Source organism: Mirounga leonina, unplaced genomic scaffold (genome assembly GCF_011800145.1).
Source record: "Mirounga leonina isolate KUSES-001 unplaced genomic scaffold, KU_Mleo_1.0 Mir_53, whole genome shotgun sequence".
Lineage (NCBI taxonomy): Eukaryota > Metazoa > Chordata > Mammalia > Carnivora > Phocidae > Mirounga > Mirounga leonina.
In genome coordinates this window covers 71529185-71547592 of record NW_023270807.1, presented here as the reverse complement: position 1 = coordinate 71547592, position 18408 = coordinate 71529185, and the positions used below count along the sequence as shown (strand labels likewise).

At 35.1% G+C, this 18408-nt stretch overlaps 1 protein-coding gene across 1 annotated transcript in view; it reads right to left on the bottom strand.

Moving 5' to 3' along the window:
* Positions 1-18408, bottom strand: part of RFX6 (regulatory factor X6) — a 55879-nt gene that overhangs the window by 10083 nt on the left and 27388 nt on the right. The window contains exons 7-13 of the mRNA XM_034991465.1: positions 11812-11919; positions 7586-7663; positions 7356-7469; positions 5803-5852; positions 3254-3413; positions 2211-2355; positions 703-812 (exon numbers count right to left, since the gene is read on the bottom strand). Of these exons, the coding sequence (XP_034847356.1) occupies positions 703-812; positions 2211-2355; positions 3254-3413; positions 5803-5852; positions 7356-7469; positions 7586-7663; positions 11812-11919 (765 nt within the window). The remainder of the gene's footprint in view (positions 1-702; positions 813-2210; positions 2356-3253; positions 3414-5802; positions 5853-7355; positions 7470-7585; positions 7664-11811; positions 11920-18408) is intronic.

The following is an 18408-nucleotide window of genomic DNA, read 5'->3' as shown; positions in this document are numbered from 1 at the left end:
TAAAATAATTCACAAAATAGTTTATCTCATTTTCCTTTGACAGAACTTTAAAAAGAACAGAAGGTGAAGTGTCAAAGAAGGGTTATATATTTCTGTGAATGATTAACTCTGACTTCTCTGGTCCTGAATGATAATCTGTTTTCCTTCCAGGAGAAAAAAAAGTCCCTACACTACAACTAGTTTCCTTGATATGGAATGGCTAACACCAACTAGTGATGGATCTATTTGCTCTTATCGCCTTGTTTCATGAGGGATGACTTGCATGTTAACAGAAGGAGTTGAAAAAACATAGAAAACACAAAATACTGCGCTCTCAGAAATTAAAAATGGAAATACTTAAAACCACATTTTCTGTCAGCATTTATGAAAATTTACTGTTTAGAAAAGGGCCAAATCTTTCCAGTTTTTATCTTTCACTATTGATGTTACTCTGCTGTAAATTCATTGACCGACAGGGAAGGCATAGTGCCTTGTAGTCCTTTGTCAAGAAATGACAAATAGAACTGAATCTATGCCCAACACTCTCGAATCTGGCCTATTCCTAATTTGGATATTTGGGCCACCTTAGTTGCAAGTCTTCAAAAGCTTTTCAAAGCATTGTTACACAAAATCACCCCTCCTCCACCATTCAAGAAATTACAGCCAGTTTAACAATTACTATTAACAAAAATTCTATTTTGGGAATCTGTCACTGAAAAATACCTTAATAACTCTCTGCTCTACCACGGTATCCAACCATTCAATAAAAGCCTCCACTGTGGCATTCTTCTTAAGAAGATCTTTCAGTTCTTGGAACACTGTGATAGAGTCATCTACCATATTAAAACAAAACAAAACACAATATTACTCTACTTTGAACCCAAGAGAAAACCTAAAACTAGAAATCATTAAGAATTTTATAGCATAAAAGAGAAAGACAGATGAAATTAAATGTGTTAAAGGAATTATTTCATATCCTAAGAATAAATAACAAAAAACCCTTAACTTCTTACTCTTCAAAATTTTAATAATGATTGTACATACCTTGGTACATATTGAAATATAGGCTTATGTATTATATAAGTATGTATATACTGGGGAAGAGTAAGTTGTCATTTATAGTTGATTATTCATTCTGAATCCAAAGCTTTCATTAAATGCAACAGATTCACTGAAAACTGATGAATGAATGCTGATTTCCTGCTTTCTGACCTATCCCTTACCTTTAGCAAAAATTAAATTCTGCACTGTGAAACTGAGCCACTTACATGAATAATCTTTTATCTTGTAAAAGTTAAAGGGACCATTTAAGGCTATCATTTATTAAAGAGTTTAAAGTTTCCTGAATCCCAAAGGGTAATATAATTTTCGCTAGGGAACCGAAAACAAGGCTGAAGTTGGACCACCCCAGGGAGCAGCCCATCATTTGTTCAACAGTCTATCGGAGGCTGCACTTGTCTTTTCAGAGAGAGGTTGGGGAAAGAGTGGGTTGCTATCCCTTGAAAACAGAGCCTGGTTGTCTAGTCATGCATATTGCCTTGGTAAATTCTATCAGATTGTCCAAACCTGGGCAGGGAATTTCTGCTTGGAAAACAGTATTGTGTTGAGATATCATTTTGATATGCATCATATACCATATGAGGCTAAGAGTGTAAAACTCAGGAAAATGTGTATGCATGTGATGTAAAATTGGAAGAAAACTGGGACGCCTCAGTGGTTCAGCCGGTTAAGCATCTGCCTTCAGCTCAGGTCATGATCTCAGAATCCTGGGATGGAGTCCCACATCAGGCTCCCTGTTCAGTGGGGAGTCTGCTTACTCCCTCTGCCTGCCACTCCCCCTGCTTGTGCTCTCTCTCTCTCTCTCTGACAAATAAATAAATAAAACAAAAAAAAAATTTAAACAAACAAAAAACCTGGAAGAAAACTCACAATACTCAAAAACATTTCCATTATTCCCAGGTTATTTCTAGGCAATGAGATTATGAATGGCTTTTATTTTCCTCTTAATATTTTCTATATTTTCCAGGTTTTCTACAATCTGTAGCTACAATTGTTTTAAGTAGAGGACAATTTTTTAATTAAAAAAGTTTCTATAAACCAAGGTTTCTCAAACAGATATTTTGTAGTCTAAGGGGACTCCCACCCCCACCCCCAACAAAGAGTTATCCAGCCCAAAACGTCAAACAGTGCCAAGGTTGGGAGACCCAGCTCTAAACACAGGGAAGACTTACGTTCCGTGTAGATATCAGATTCAGTGTCTGTGCTGCCAGAAATGGTGAGAAGGGCCTGTGATCCAATACTATTCAAGTCAACCTTTTCAATATCAGATACCATGGAATTCACAACATGCTGGTCAAAGAGAGCTGGTCTGGCAATCTGCATGAAGAAAGTAAAAAGACACTAAACCATATTGTTGATAGTCTGTCTAAAGGAAAGCTTTGGCTACTAGAGAAATAGTTCCTTGAGAGAAGAGTATCATAAATGTTTTTTTTTTTATTTTAAAACTAAAAGCAATAGCTGAGACTCACGATCATTGTTAAAGCTTTGAAAACTATTTTTGAAATTAGAAAATGAATTTTTAAATCCATGTTCATACAATAAGGATTTCACAATGTTATATTTCTTATCTGGAACTATCCCAACCAAGTCTTTTAAAATTTAGGGGACTAGAAACTTTCACAAAGCAAACAATCATTTGAGAGGAGGGGAAATATATTTTAACAATATACAAACATACAAACAGTAATTGAAGAATTACTTTTTTCCTCCCTATTTAGGAAAACCAAATTAGTAGGTAGTTTAACATGTGTTGTTTGTGGATTTCACAACATCAAATATCACATGGGTGCAGTCCCCACATGTTAATTTTTATTAACTGGGTTCATGTAGCAAATAACAGTTTTGCATTTTACACTGCATTCAGAAGTTTTGTGGTTTTTTTACTTTTCATCCTGAAATAATATTAAATTTACAAAAAAGCTGCAAAGATAGTGCAGAATATTTCCATATACTCCCTATTCATCTTCTCCTAATATTATCATCATACCTAACCATTGTTTATTGCCCAAATCAGGAAATTAACATTGCTATAATACTGAGAGTAATTCAAATTTCCATCAATTTTCCCACTGATGTCCTTTTTCTGTTCTAGCATTCACTCTGGGGTCTCAGATTGCATTTAATTGTTGCCTACTTTGTCTCCAATCTCTGAAAATTTCTTACTCTGCCACCAGATAATTCATTTTTTATATTGGTGATTCAAATACCAACATACCTGAGCAAGGTGTAAGAAAGATGTTTGTCGTTTCAGGGAAGATACAAATCTTCGCACAACAGGTATCTTCTTATCGGTTAGAGCTTCTGGCAAGTTTTCCAAGGATGAAACAACCCACTGTTCCCAATTTTTAGCAAAATTCCTTATATCTGCTAATAAGCTACACACACACACATACACAAAAAAACCCTATGTATTAAATGCTAAATTGCTCAAAGTGCATTACATAAATGTAGTTTAATGGAGGTATACTGTTATTCTATGATTCTAAGAACATGACTTTGAAGTCATATAGATTCAGCCTAGGTCTGCCATTTATCTCTTTGGTCAACATACTCAATCTCCTCAAGCTCTGGCTTCATTTATTAAATAGGAATAAGATTAGTATCTATGTCACAGGATTATTATGAGGACTATATAAAATAATTCATGGAAATTTCTCTGGTCAAACCTGGTGTGCAGAGGGTAATCAATAAATAATACCTTATTATTAACATTAGCTCATGGTTCTGTCATTCTCTATAAAATATTTCTGGGGAAATGTAAGTATGCACTTCATTTCACTTATCTTGGCTTCTTGAGAAACATCACAGAGGGATCATAGTGTCATTTCAAGTATTTACTATTAGTTTCTAGTAACCGATTTTTATAGTCCAAATATAACTGTGGGAAACATTATCAAAAAGGTACTATAGGACTATTTAGAAAATTGCAAATGTTCATTGTGCATACACACAAACATTTATATATAAACACAAAAATTTAAAAAGTAGTCAACAATCTACACACTCTATCTCAACAAAACAGATCTAAATTTACATTTGGGATGGCGCATACGCTGGTGAGCAGTAACATAATAGAGGAAAAAGAATAGAAGTGGAGTTCAACAGCCCTCAATTAAAATCCTGGCTATGCTTCTTACTAATTAACTGACTCTGGGCAAATAAATTAATTCCTTCTGCTGCCAGTTTCCTCATTTGTGAATATGGGATCATAATTGTTACTGGGGAATGGTCTGACAGGTTGTGTTTTTAAAAAATCTAATTGTTCAATGATAAGGAATTGGTTAAATAAAGTATAGGGCACCTGGGTGGCTCAGTTGGTTAAGTGACTGCCTTTGGCTCAGATCATGATCCTGGAGTCCCAGGATCGAGTCCCGCATCGGGCTCCCTGCTCGGCAGGGAGTCTGCTTCTCCCTCTGACCCTCCCCCCGCTCATGCTCTCTCTCTCTCTCTTTCTCTCTCTCAAATAAATAAATAAAATCTTTAAAATAAAATAAAATAAAGTCTAATATTTTTCAGGTGCTGGAAATCTATGCAGCCATTTAAAAAGATAATGTTGATCTGTATTTGTTGATATGAAAGATTTTCTTTTTTTTTTTTTAAAGATTTTATTTATTTATTTGAGAGAGAATGAGAGAGAGCACATGAGAGGGGGGAGGGTCGGAGGGAGAAGCAGACTCCCTGCAGAGCAGGGAGCCCGATGCGGGACTCGATCCAGGGACTCCAGGATCATGACCTGAGCCGAAGGCAGTCGCTTAACCAACTGAGCCACCCAGGCACCCTGAAAGATTTTCACAGTATGTCACACTAATATATATACTATGGTCCCGTTTTTTAAAAAATGTGTATATTTACAGGTATTCTTAGAAAAAGTCTATGAAATACTAACCTAACACATTAAGAATGTGGAGAAATTATGAGTTTTTAATGCATTTATGCATGTTTTTCATTTTCTACAAAGAACCAGTGGCATACTTAAGAGATAAATACATAAATAGTCACTTAGGAGTTAAGTGAAACAATTCATGTGGTCTCAAAGCCCATGATGTGTTTAATAAAGGCCAGCTATAATTATATCAGTTGCATGGCCAGATATCTGCCACTAAGTAAGTGCAGCCATTCTGTGACGTGGAAGTGTTTTGTTTTGTTTTTTAAGATTTTATTTATTTATTTGAAAGCAAGAGAGAACATGAGCAGGGCGGAGGGAGAGGCAGACTCTCCGCTAAGCAGGGAGCCCAATGCGGGACTCGATCCCAGGATCCTGAGATCATTACCTGAGCCGAAGACAGATGCTTAACCGACTGAGCCACCCAGGCACCCTTGTGACATAGAGGTGTTAAGAGTACTTATTCCTTCATTAAATGAAGGTGGTAATTCTGTTACCCTACCTTCTGATTTTGCAATTAAGACCAAAGTTAATAATAAAGATAAAATAGTTCTTTAATTTTTATCATTGTGGTTATTTTCCATCAATTATCCCCATTTATATTCTTCTAGCCAGTTTCCACAAGGTCAATGACCCCTTAATATTTATTTTTCACTTGGGCATCTCTCATATTAAAAGGATTTCAGGATGGTTCCATCAATTTTGTTCATTGCGGTTTGACTATAAGCATTGAGGCACATCATCTAGCTACTACAAAGGGACAGGAGCAGGCAAATAATCTTGATAAACAAATGAATTTCTATTTAATGTTTTCCTTTAATATAATGGATAGGGTTAAACCCTACCCTAAGAAATTATCACATTTTATTGACTGAACCTACCTTTCAGGCATTTCTTGCATTGTTGCAGGAATGAGTACATCTGTAAGAACCTTAATCACAGCAAAAGAGAGTTAACATATATCCTTACTTAGTATTTTTGTAGAAAGACATTTACTTGTCAATTACTTTTTAATTCCTAGCTTTCTAGAGAATAATATGTTAATTCATTTCTGGAAGTTATATTTTTATCTCTAAAATTAATGTACATGTAAGGGGTGTGTGTGTGTGTGTGTGTGTGTAAAAGGCGGGGGTGGGGATCCAGAAACATTGCAATACTAGGTTAAGCAAGCAACACTAATATACTGGATCCAGAGAGTTAATTATCAGAACAGAAAGAATACTGAAAGAAAGGGCTAGACTGAGACCGAAACATTGATGAGATGGGTAGGACCTGAATGAGAACTGGTAGAAAGAAGAAATTAGGTAGTGCTGACTGATCCCAGCTCAGGAAAAACTAGACTAAGTAAAGGAAGTGGGGACCAAATAGGATATGAACAACGCAGATCCACGGGGCTGGCTGATAAACTGAGTGGTCCAGCCTGACAAAGAGGACCAAGGGGTCTGGAGAGAAGATATTTCAAAATGTGGGTAGACACTAATCTACAAAGGCCTGTGTATCCTACCAGCAAAATGCACATGTATTCCATGTGTATGAGACAGTAATGTATATACCCAGTACGTTAGTTACCAATGAATTGACCTTGGTAATCATGTGTTGTTTTATAGACTAAAAGCTGACCATTCTTTAGAGATGGAATGAAGATCTTGCAGAAACTCATTCTACTGTTCCTCCCTGGGTCCGCTATGAGGAAGGAAACAGTTCATTTAAAGGTACTTAAACTCAGGACTTTTGTGTTGGACTAAAAATAAACAGACCATTTGTAAAAAAAATAAATAACATGTTTTAAAGAATATTTCTGGGAGGTACTGAATGACAGTCCAAACAGATTTATCCAGATTAAAATGCAGTTTTCTCCCTCAGCTTGGACCTTACTGCTGCTCTAAGTAGAGGTCAGACTACCAAGGAATTAGTGTCCCCTCTTCCCAGATAAATGTTTGGCTAGAAGGCCAATCAGCTCATCTTTGTTCGTGATGTCTTCAGGAACCTTCTGTAGACACTTGAGGACTCTTACTTGGTTTGAGAACAGAAATTGACGTTAATACATTAAAGCTAGAGGTTTCCAGTATTTTTAAGTTGTTAATCCGATAAGAGTGGTTAATTCTGCTTTTCCCCCAGAACACCGATAGTGAAAAAGCCATTCTGTTATTCACTCTGAAAACACCTTAAACAGTTAATAAAAATTAACTAAGTTTTCATGTATTATTAGTGAGTATGGGACATTTAGAATCATTCTTAACTGTAAGAAATTTGTTTTCATGTAAATGTACATTAAAATACACACCTACTAAATATTGCTTTCTCATCAGAAAAAAATAACATTATATCTCCAGCCAGAAATAACAAATTTATTGAAAATATAATGGAAAAATGTAGACAGAATGCTCATTAAAACAATACATGGTTCGTGTTTAAGATACCCCAAAGAGCTTACCTTATAAAGAATTGAGTCACAAACACAGAAAATGTCAATGATAACAGGGTTTTCAAGCAGGGGAAGAAGATGATCAGGCATTCCTTGCCAAAAGTGTAATAAGAAATGCTGGATCTAGTTATAAAGCAAAAAGTATGTACATTAAGATTCTTCCTTAACACGAACTCATAAAGAACAGGACGAGAAATTACACATAATATGATCAGCAAAGCATTCTTTGTCACCCTTACCTCTTCAAAGTTTCCATTAATTGCATTGTCCAGGATGCACTGGCAGTGAGTTTTATACATCATTATGAGGGTATCAACCTATTTCAAGGAAGAAAACGCTTAACCAAAGAGTCCTTTCAACCCTGCCTTCATTTGTTTATGCATTCATTTGTTCATTCATTTATTCAGCATGCATTTTTTAAGCTCCTGTTAGGTACCAGGCATGGTGCTCAGTGTCGAGGAATCAAAACCAAAGGCACAGTTCTTATTTCCAGGAGCTTACTGCCTTGTGAAGGGAGAAAGGCAAGTAAATAGACGATTACAATATAGTGTCATATGAACAATGAAAAAGGTGACTGTGCAGGGAGATGTGGGCCAAAGCAACGTTGAATTTTTCTACCTAATAAGCAGATTACCTTCGATTGCGGAAATAAACGTAAAATGGTAAAATATATCAGCTCTTCATACAGTAGAAATAAGTGAGTGCTTGGGCAGTGTGGCATAGCAGTGTGAAGTCAGCTAAAATCCAGCACCCAGTTCCCCTGCACTACAGTGCACAGGATGCTTGGTCTCTGAACCCTAAGCTTTTTCTCTTTAAGTAGGGTATGAATAATATATTACCCAGATTAAATAAGATATGATGCACATAGAGCAGTGCCTGGTACACAGTAAGATCTTACTAAATATTACCTGAAATTAGTAATATCAAATGACTCGAAAATTTACCCAAAGAAGATTTGAACGGTGAGTGTCTGTTATGAAGAGTCTCTGTTTCCATGTTACCACAGACATTTGGATAGCATAGGTAAAAAGTTGTAAACATATTCTAAAATGGACTAGAACTAAATAGTATTTTAACAGACTAATAATATTCAAATTCAAATCTCTTTATTTTATCAGCTAGAAATATGGCTACTTGTTGCTGGTTGTGTAGTCTAAGTGAACAAGAAGTTGGGCTTAGAGGTTACAGGTGTGTGCTTTGCCCATGGACTACCTGGATTTGAAAACCAGCTCTGATCTGCCACTTACTAGCTATATGATGTCAAGAAAGCCACGTAACATTTGCGTGTTTTAAATTCCTCATCTGGAAAACGGAAGTGATAATAACAGTAAATTTCTAATAGGGCTGTTATGAGGACTAAACAAATTAACACAAGCAAAGTGGTTGGAATAATCCATAATACATGTTAAGAGATTGACCGCTGGAGCTAATTTTATCCCAACAGTACCTAGGGTGATGATGGTGACGGGAGTGTCCTACTCTAACCCTCTCCTCTCCAGCCTTTATCCCAACAGACTAGTGACAGCGCACATCTTGTAGTTTAGCTCAAGGCTATATCACAGTGACGTGCAAATTACTAATCTCCCTGCAAGGAGGTATGCTGATTATAGGATACCTCTAGTGGAATATGTCACCACTGATGCAATTGAGACATGCTCCATACTTTAGGCAATGATATCATATTTTTAGATAGGTTGCCAAGACATATTTTTAAAACTAAGGATAAGGACCATATGAAAGATAGAAAGGAATTCATAACTGCTGTCAAAAATTAACCCTTTGATCCCTGAAACCTACTGAAGTACAAGTAAGCTTTTATCCTCACAAGTATTTCCATTTATGTGTGTCAAAATTCCTTTATACACAAATCAGTAAGAGTTTTTAATCTTACTATTGGTACTACATTTGCTTATTTAATATTTACATAGTTTCAGGACAATAAATTTTTATTGTGGCATACTTTTATTTCTAAACTTAATTTTGCTCAATTTTCTGAGAATAGACACCACATTTATAGAGCGGGCAAGAGCAGAGGCAAGGTTTATCTTGAGAAAAGTTAGTGAGGGGGGTGGGGGGTGGCAACTGTCTTGAGTGATACCATGATGAGGCAGAAAGTGGCCCAACCAATCCCCACCTCACTGGGATCAACTTCTCCCTGGAAAGTCCCATCCTTTCTGCTTCAAGAAAGGAGGTGAATAAAGTACTTAGCTCCAGCCCCACGCCTCTTGCTAGAAATTGACAAGTTACCTGGGGAACTTGGCTACTGGCTAAGAGGGTGAACAGCAACGTCCAGCTGTCTTCAAGGGACAAAGAGGAGTGTTAGTCCCTGGTGCTCATGATGAGGACCACTGGGAATGAACTTAGAAACCAGGGTTTTTTTAAGCATCCTGATACCTGGGTGAGAAATGATCTACAGACCAGTTTTTCAAGTTGACAAGTAAGGAATTCCTTGGAGACTAGCAGAGAAACTGAAATAAACTACTGGAACATGTCCTCACTTCTCTTTTTTTCTTTGTTGCTCTCCCCATCCCCCTCTCTCTCACCAGGAATATTTACACAGCAAACATCTTCATGATACGTTTGCATGTAAGCCATTCTCTTCACAAAGGGGACCTAACAATACCCTCCCCAAAGAACCATGTTCCCTGGACTGTCACTGATTTCCACAGGTTCCCCCACAGACTGCCACATGTTAACATGTACTGGAGATGTCTCAAATCTGAAGTCATAATATCATATAATATCCATAAGGTTTAAAAAAAAAAAGGAGACTTGCTTGGAATCAACATCTGAGAATTATCTTCAATATTTTGCCTATTTTTTTTTTAAGATTTTATTCATTTTTAGAGAGAGAGACAGAGAGAGCATAAGCAGAGGGAGAAACAGAGGGAGAGGAAGAAGCAGACTCCCCGCTGAGCCGGGAGCCTGACGTGGGGCTCCATGTGGGGCTCGATGTGGGGCTCGTCGTGGGGCTCCATCCCAGGACCAGGAGATCATGACCTGAGCCAAAGGCAGACGCTTAACCATCTGAGCCACCCAGGCGCCCCTATTTTACCTATTCTTAACAGGAAGAGTAAGTCATCAGAATGCACCCCGGAAGTTACTGTTATCTGTCAATAGATCTTTTTATCAATGTGTTATTTTATTGCCAGTTTCCCCAGAAAGCCCACTACTAAAGTAATCAGTTGGACATTAGTTACTCATATTCCTCTTGAGGTGCTGTCTTTGCACCTCAAGAATATGAACTGACTTAAAAATATATTAAAGATATTTTCCTGGGGCACCTGGGTGGCTCAGTCGTTAAGCGTCTGTCTTCGGCTCAGGTCATGATCCCAGGGTCCTGGGATCAAGCCCCACATCGGGCTCCCTGCTCCACAGGAAGCCTGCTTCTCCCTCTCCCATTCCCCCTGCTTGTGTTCCCTCTCTCCCTGTGTCTCTCTCTGTCAAATAAATAAATAAAATCTTTAAAAAAAAAAAAAGATGTTTTCCTTAAGGGGCACCTGGGTGGCACAGTTGGTTAAATGTCCGACTCTTGGATTCCTCTCAGGTCATGATCTCAGGGTTGTGAGATCAGCCCTGGGGTAGGCCCCACCCCCGGCTCCCCACTCAGTGCATAGTCTGCTTGAGATTTTCTCTCCCTCTCCTTTTGTCCCTTCCCCCTGCTCATGTGCCTTCTCTCTCTCTAAAATAAGTAAATAAATCTTTTTTAAAAAGATATTTTCCTTAAGTACTAATGAAAAATTAACTTTGGTTTAAGAAGAATGTAGAAATCATTATACCCTGATTTAATACTACTAGCAGGAGCTATCAATCATTCAGTAGATACCTAGCAAATGACTTTAGAAGTTCAGAAATAGAGGAGGATTTGCTCTTAGATTTTATTATATAAGCATTGAAAAGTCACATTGAGGATTATTTATAAACTGAATCCTATGAAAGTGTTTCTTCCTTAACTTTCAAAAAAATTGCAAATATATAAGGGAACACAGAATTTTCAAATGGAAAGGAAACTTTGTCAACCTCTATACAGTCGTTGCATTCATCTAGGTATCTCCCCCTCAATGCTTGGAAAAAATTCTGTCCCAGAGAAGTGTCTGATGACTATTTACTGAAATTATACGAAGCTAATCAAAAACATAAAGCTTATAATTAAAGAAATTGCATGTGATAGACACATTCTAGTATTTTCTTCCTTGATATTGAGTTTTAAATAAAAAATAATCTTTACTCTTTTGAGGTTTATTTTACAAACTTCTGATTACATACTATCATGGAGATGGTAAATAATTAATTGGAAAGTGTTTAATCAATGGTAGTAAACATTTGTCCCTCCTATAAATCAGTCAATTATGTGTGATTATGCAGATTTCTGACTGCTTCCTGCAAGTGCCATGAGATTCCCAGCAAATTGAGATATGGAAACAACATATCAGAAAATCAATAGAGAAGTATCTTTAATTGATACCTTGTCTTTAGAAATGCATCCTTGGTACACAAGGTGTTGAGCACTGGGGAATTCTGGAAGAAGCGTTCCAGTTTTTGAACTTAGTGAATATTTACGAGTGAAGCCACCCTGTAATTGGAAAAATGAAAAGAAATAAGTCATGATCAACTATTTGGCTCCAAAATACAATTCTAATAAAATAGAAACCCACAATTTAAACAATTTTGCTTATTACTTTGGATTTTAGTTTTGAATATTTGTCAGTTTGCACAACTTTTAGAAATCTAATTTTAGTTTACATTCGTTAATGGCATAAATTTTGAAAGATCCACTTTTAAAACTGTTGAAATTATTTTAACTATAAGAGGATCAAGGATTGCCAAATCCACTTATGGATTACTAAATCCTTTATGGATTAAGTAAACAACATGATAAGAAGTTAACTAACTTATGTAGTCTCAGAAATAATTAGTGGTAAAATTGTGAATGGAGTCTAAGTCTTCTGATTCCCAAATTAGTACCATGGACTTTCTCACCTCAACCTTCCCCCACCCTAAATTTAGTTATGTGTTCTTTTTTTGAATCCCTTTTGGGGGAAAGTACACCTCTGGTAGTCTTCAGAAAATTAGAAAAAATGACAAATGACAAAAATATATAATGTTGCAGGATTGACATACCTACAAAAAATCCACACAGAAAGGGAGAATGCATATTTATGACAGAACCAGAGCCTCAGCAAATCAGTCTCCCCAGGTCATAACTACTCGTTCCTGCCCCTCAAATAAAGTTTTAACAAACTGATCTCTAATCAAATGTTTGGGCAAAGAATGAAATTGTGACTATGGTAAAGGAAGTAAGGTATTCCTGGCAAGGACAAAATTTCATTCTTTCTCATAGTTTTCCTATATTTTCTTCTAGAGTTTTTGTGTTTCTTTGTCTCTGTCATATTGAACATTTAATACTTATATAAGTTGGGTTCCTACCCTGCCTTATCATTCCCAACCTTTGTAGACTTGCAGACTTACATGCTAAATCAGGAAGAAGTTTGGAGGACTTCTCAGTCCTTAAAGCAGATATTTTAGATATTTTGATTTCTTATTGACTGATTTGATATAAACTTTCCAAAGATTTTATATTAAAAGTGCAGTAGAAATATATTTCTTTCAGGTTAGGTTTTAGTTTTCATCCTTGCTACTCTCCGTTTTCAAGTATAGATAGAGAAGGCTTATCCTGATTAAGTAATTTTTAAGAAATTAATAAAGAACTACTATATACATGATTAACTATCATGAACTGATATATTAGCACAGTTTATCCCAATCCATTCTATTTAATCAGTCTTAATTATTCAAGATATGCACACAAATTCTAATTTCAGGAAAGTTTACACTTTTTTCTTATACCTTTTCTCATGGGTGGAAAATCATGTTTATTTGTCCCAAGAAAGTAATTTAGTGAAATTGGAAGAGAGAGAGAAACAGAAACAAAAAAATGTCAATACATAGTGTTGTGTTAAATCTAAGTTAGGAATAAGAGAATATTCTCATTTCCATTAGCAAATATAATTAATAATCAAAATCTTACTGCAAAGGGGGGAAAAACAGGTTCAGAAGATTTTTAATAGGTGAGTTTTATCAAGCATTCAGGAGACAGATATTTTCAAACTTTAAAAGATTTTTTTCAGATAGTGGAAAAGAAGAACCTTGTCCCAGTTCATTTAAAAACTTTTATGACAAAGGTGGACAAGGACAGAAAAAGAAAGAAAAATCATAGGCCAATCTTGGTTACTATCATACTTGAAACAGTACCAAATGAAACATTAGCAAACCAAACCTAGCAGTCTATAAGAATGATCATAACCAAGTTAGGCTTTAACTCACCACATTGACAGAAGAAAAAAAGGGGAGTGGAGAATACCATATATAATCATCTCAATTGATAACAGAAAAAGCATGTGTTAAAAATCCAACTACCATTCACTTCTCTCTCTCTCTCTCTCTGCCTATCAATGCTAGAAAAGAAGAAAATTTCCTTAATCATTTAATAATCAAAATATTAAAAAAATCAAAATAATCTATCAAAAATCCATAGCAAATACCATACTCAATAGTAAAATACTATAAATGTTCTCTTAAAAATCACAAATGAGATAAAGTTGCCTACTCTAGCCTCTTTTGTTCAACAGTTAATAGCCAGAGCAGTAAGGCCCGAAAAAGTAATGAAAGAGTAAGTTTATTAAAAGGGAAGAAAAAAAACTATCATTATTTGCAACTGATGCAGTTGATTACATTAAAAACTAAAACAAACTGCACAGAAATTTTTACAATTAACAACAGGGGTTTTTTTAGCAACAATGCTGGATACAAGATCAATGAAAAAATCAGCTGAATTTCTAAAACCAAAGAACAAACATTGAAAACATGCAATAAAAGAGACACTGTATAAAGTAACAACAAATATTAGAAGATGCCTAGGAATAAGTCTAACAAAAGAAGAGCAAAATATTTATAAGAAAATGATTAAACTGGGGCACCTGGGTGGCTCAGTCAGTTTAGTGTCTGACTCTTGATTTCAACTTGGGTCATGATCTCAGGGTTGTGAGATCAAGCCCCATATTGGGCTCCACGCTGGGCATGGAGTCTACTTGAGATTCTCTCTCTCCCTCTCCCTCTTCCTCTGTCCCTTCCCCCTGCTCACCCTCTCTCCCCTTTTCTAAAAAAAGAAAAGAAAATGATTAAACTTTATCAAAAGATATTAAATTATGAATAATAAGATTCAATGTTGTAGAAATGTCACAGATTGATCTATTTCTTCAGTGCAATTCCAATCAAATCCCATCAGGGTTTTCTGTGAAAATTAATAAGCTGATTCTAAAATATGTGTAGAAATGCAAAAGACCAAGAACACACAACACTCATGATAAAGATGAACCAGCAAAAAGAAAACAGGAAAAATTCATATATTTGTGGAATTTAAATATACTCTTAAACAACCAATAGATCAAAGGAGAAATCACAAGAGAAAAGAGATAATGCTTAGAAATGAATTGAAGTAGAAATATGACACATCAAAATTACAGGATGCAGTAAAAGTGGTGCTACAGGGGAAATTTATAGCTATAAATGCTTACATTAAAACACAAGAAAGATCTCAAGTCAATAATCTAAAGGAACAACTTAAGGAACTATGAAAAGAACAAATTAAACCCAAAGTGGGCAGAAGAAAGGAAATAATAAAGATCAGAGCAGAGATAAATGAAATAGAGAATACACAAACAATAAAGAAAATCAATGAAACCAAAGGTTAGTTCTTTAAGGTCAAAATTGACAAACCCATAAGTAGATTGACTTAAAAAATAATAAAGAAAATTCAAAGGACTAAAGTAAAAAATAAAAAACTACTGATTCCACTGAGAAAGGACTTTAAGAGAGTACATGAACAACTGTACATCAACAAGTTGGATAACCTAGATGAAATGGATAAATTCCTAGAAACACAAATTCAACTAAGGTGGAATCATAAAGAAAGAGAATAACTGAATCGGTCTTACCAGTAAGGAAATTGAATCAGTAATCAAAAATCTGACAAAGAAAGGCCCTGATCCTCATGACCTCACTAGTGAATTATACCAAACATATAAAGAAGAAATAACATCAGTCTTTCTTGAAGTTTTCCCAAAAATTGAGGAAGAGGGAACACTTTCTAACTCATTCTATGAGGCCAACATTATCTTGATACCAAAGTCAGACAAAGACACCACGAGGAAAAAAAATAAATAAATCTCATGAACACTCATGAGGCTCCCTGCTCAGCGGGAAGCCTGCTTCTCCCTCTCCCACGCCCCCTGCTTGTGTTCCTGCTCCCGCTGTCTCTCTCTGTCAAATAAATAAATAAATAAATAAATAAATAAATAAATAAATAAATAAAAGAACTAAGTTGGAGAATTAACACTTCCTGATTTCAAAACTTATTACAAAGCTACAATAATCAAAAGAAACTAGAGCTGACACAAAGACAGACATATAGGTCAGTAGAACAAATTAGAACACCCAGAAATAAACCCTCACGAAAACTGCCAAATGATTTTTGACAAGGGTGCCAACAACATTCAATAAGGAAAGGACAGTATGTTTAACAAACGGTGCTAGAAAAACTAGATATTCACATGTAAAAGAATGGAGATAGACCTTTACTTAATACCATGTAAAAAATTAACTCAAAGTGAATCAAATACCTGAAGTATCAGACCTAAACTATACAACTCTTAGAAGAAAAGACAGGGCAAAATCTTCGTAACACTAGATTTGGCAATGATTTCTTAGATATGACAAGAAAAACAAAAATAGATAAACTGGACTTCATAAAATTAAAAACTTCATAAAATTAAAAACTTTTGTGCATCAGAGAACATTCAACAGAGTAAAAAAGGCAATCAATGCAATAGGAGAAGGTATTCTCAAATCATATATCTGATATGGGATTAATATGCAGGACATAATAAAGAACTTGTAAAACTTAACAAAAAACAAGCAACCTGCTTCAAAAATGGACAAAGGACTTAAATTGACATTTCTTTAAAGAAGATATATATTAATCAACAAGCGCATGAAATGGTATTCAACATTACTAATCATTAGGGAAATGTAAATCCAGGCCACAAGGAGATACCTCTTCACCCTCATTAGGACTACCAGTATTAAAAAAAAAAAAAAACAGAAAATAAAAAATGTTGATGAGGACATGTATGATTATATACTGTTGGTAGGAATGTAAAATGGTATAGTTGTTGTGTAAAGCAATATGGTGGTTCCTCAGGAAATTAAATAAGAAATTAGTATATGATGCAGCCATTCTTCTTTTGGGTGTACATCCAAAATAATTGAAAGTAGGGTCTCAAAAGAGATATTAGTAAGCTATGTTCATAGCAGCATTATTCAATCCAAGTGTCTGTTGACAGATGAATAAATAAGCAAAATGTTGTATATACAAGCAATGGAATATTACTCAGCCTTCAAAAAGAGGGAGATTCTGACTTATGCTACAACATGAATGAACCTTGAGGACATGATGCCAGTCCCCAAAAGACAAACACTATGTGATTACACATATATGAGGTACCTAGAGTAGTCACAATCATAGAGACAGAAAGTAGAATGGTAGTTTTCAGGGGCTAGGGGAGAGAAAGGGGAGGGAGGAGTTATTGTTTAATGAGCATAGTGTTTCAGTTTTGCAAGATTAAAAGTTCTGGAGATGGATGGTGGTGATGATTACACAACAATATAAATGTATTTAATACCACTGAACTGTGTACTTAAAAATGATTAAGATAGTCAATTTTGTTATGTATATTTTACCACAACAAAAAAAAATTGAAAACACTGCAGATGAAATAAGGACTTAAGTGTTAAGAGTAACTTTCTACTTTTAGAAGAATATATAGAAAATATTTTAGGATCTGGAATATACACAGATTTTTTAAAACAAGATACAAAAAACCACTAATCATAAAATTAAAAATTATCTTCATTGAAAGACACTATAGAATGTTGAGCCATGCCACAACAGGGTGAAGTTATTTACAACACATAACCTACAGAGTATTAGTAACTAGAATATTAAAGAACTCCTAAGAATTGAATTTTTAAAATAGAAAAATTATGTGATCTGAGCAAATTATTTCATAGAAGAGAACTGACCATTAAAAATAAAAAAAAAATGCAAGCTTATTTTTTGATGTAGTTATTAAAACAATTTTCAAATGAAAATCACAGGTACCATTTTACACCCATTGGATTGGCAAGAACTAAAATATCATTCGAGGCCAAGTATCAGTGAGAATGTGGAACAAAAGGAACGCTTACACACAGTTGGACAGACATAAATTAATACAATAATTTTGGAAAACAACTTAATCTTAACCAGTAAAGTTACACATTAAGCATATCCTAGAACCTAGAATTCCATTTCTGTACCTGTTCATAGAATGTTCATAGCAATATTGTTTTTCAGCCAAAAAAAAAAAAAAAAAGATTCACCAACAATGGAATAAATAAATGCACTGTGATATTTTCATACAGTGGAATATTATACAGCAGTACCAATAAAGGTATTAAAACTACATGTACATCAACACTGATGAATCACAAAATCTAATGCTGAATGAAACCAGAAAGTCACAAAAAAATGAATCCATTCTATGTAGGGCAAATAAATACAATAATAAACAATAATAAATGGCAATAATAAACAATACATAGAACTATCCACCACTTTTAAGTATACAGTTCAGTGGTATTAAGTACATTAATATTGTTGTGTAGCCATGGACCACACTGTTTAGGTATATATTCATAAGTGATCAACTTTAAGGAAATACAAAGGAGTGATTAACACCAAATTGTGGAAACAGTAACTTTTTGTAGGGAGGGAGGGAGAAGGGATTGGGGTGGGAGCACAGAGAGGACTTCTCTCTGTTAAACTATGAGGTAGGTCTTGAGTTTTTATCTTATGGCTATTTTAAAAGTGTGTGTGTGTGTGTGTGTGTGTGTGTGTGTGATAAACAATACACTTCCCAATAAAAAATATTAGAGTGCTAAGGAAATACATATTAAAGAACAA